Source organism: Hypoxylon trugodes (assembly GCF_022578975.1).
Source record: "Hypoxylon trugodes strain CBS 135444 unplaced genomic scaffold F4822scaffold_65, whole genome shotgun sequence".
Classification (NCBI taxonomy): domain Eukaryota; kingdom Fungi; phylum Ascomycota; class Sordariomycetes; order Xylariales; family Hypoxylaceae; genus Hypoxylon; species Hypoxylon trugodes.
Genome location: NW_026250080.1, coordinates 1 through 894, shown reverse-complemented (window position 1 = coordinate 894; position 894 = coordinate 1). Strand labels below are relative to the sequence as shown.

The 894-nt window shown below is 45.3% G+C and overlaps 1 protein-coding gene across 1 annotated transcript; it reads right to left on the bottom strand.

The window, feature by feature from the left end:
• Positions 1 to 372: 372 nt before the first annotated feature.
• F4822DRAFT_444582 (uncharacterized protein) lies at positions 373 to 766 on the bottom strand (the record flags this gene model as incomplete). The annotated part of the gene is made up of 1 exon (XM_051463263.1): positions 373 to 766. One exon carries the CDS (start codon positions 764 to 766, stop codon positions 416 to 418), a length of 351 nt encoding a protein of 116 aa, XP_051308264.1. The 3' UTR covers positions 373 to 415.
• Between the last annotated feature and the right edge of the window lie 128 nt (positions 767 to 894).

Sequence of the window (894 nt, the reverse complement as noted above, 5' to 3'; positions counted from 1 at the left end):
CCCTTAATTTACCTAACAAGATACGGCAACAGGGTCCGTAAGAGAGAATTCGGAGATTCTATAGGAGGATAGCAGGCTGTTAAAGACCAGGCTGTTAAAAGAAAACAGTTAATGCCGTATGCGGGACCCGCAGGAGCCTGGTAATAAACAAATAATGTAGCGAAGAATTATATTTGTCTATTATGTATCGCGGATCGTCTAAAGGGACGGTGATCCACTTGAACTAATCTATAAGTAGGTTAGTCTCATGGCTACTTAATCTGGTATACAATATGCACACAAATCCTAAGTACTCCCTCGATTTGTTGCTATTATGGGACGTCCTTTCCTATCGTAAGCCTCGCTGTTGCTTACATAGTATTTGATATTTAGCTTAGATATAAATAGCCTCATGTAGATTTTCTTTTATTCTTCTTCACTTACTCCCATTGTTCCAATTATCCAAAGCTGCGGCCAAGTTATGGAAATCAACTAAGGCCTGCCGGAGTGACTCCGCCACCCTTTTAATCTCATCCGCGAGATACGCGCCGGCCGCGCTCTTCCTCTGTTCAAATGCTAGTTCCTCTCGAAGCCGCCCGTTTTGCGCAATGGCTTCGGGGAGGCTAAGAATCGACATGTCCTTCTGTAATTGCAGTCTCCACGGCATTGTGTCTATCTTCGCCGAGGACCCTCCGCAACCAGCGATCGCGGCGTCGAGCGGTGTGGGCTTGGCTGGTGTATCATCATTAAGGATAAGATTAATTGATGGTCTCTGGTTTCCCGGCATGTTTGCTGTTGATAAGTATTTGAATGTTTGAGCCGAGCTGCTTCTTAGTTAAGATAGTGTATGAAAGGAGAAAGATGAGCTTCATTTCCCGCATACGGTCCCAGTTTGGTGCCAACTTGGTGCGGCTT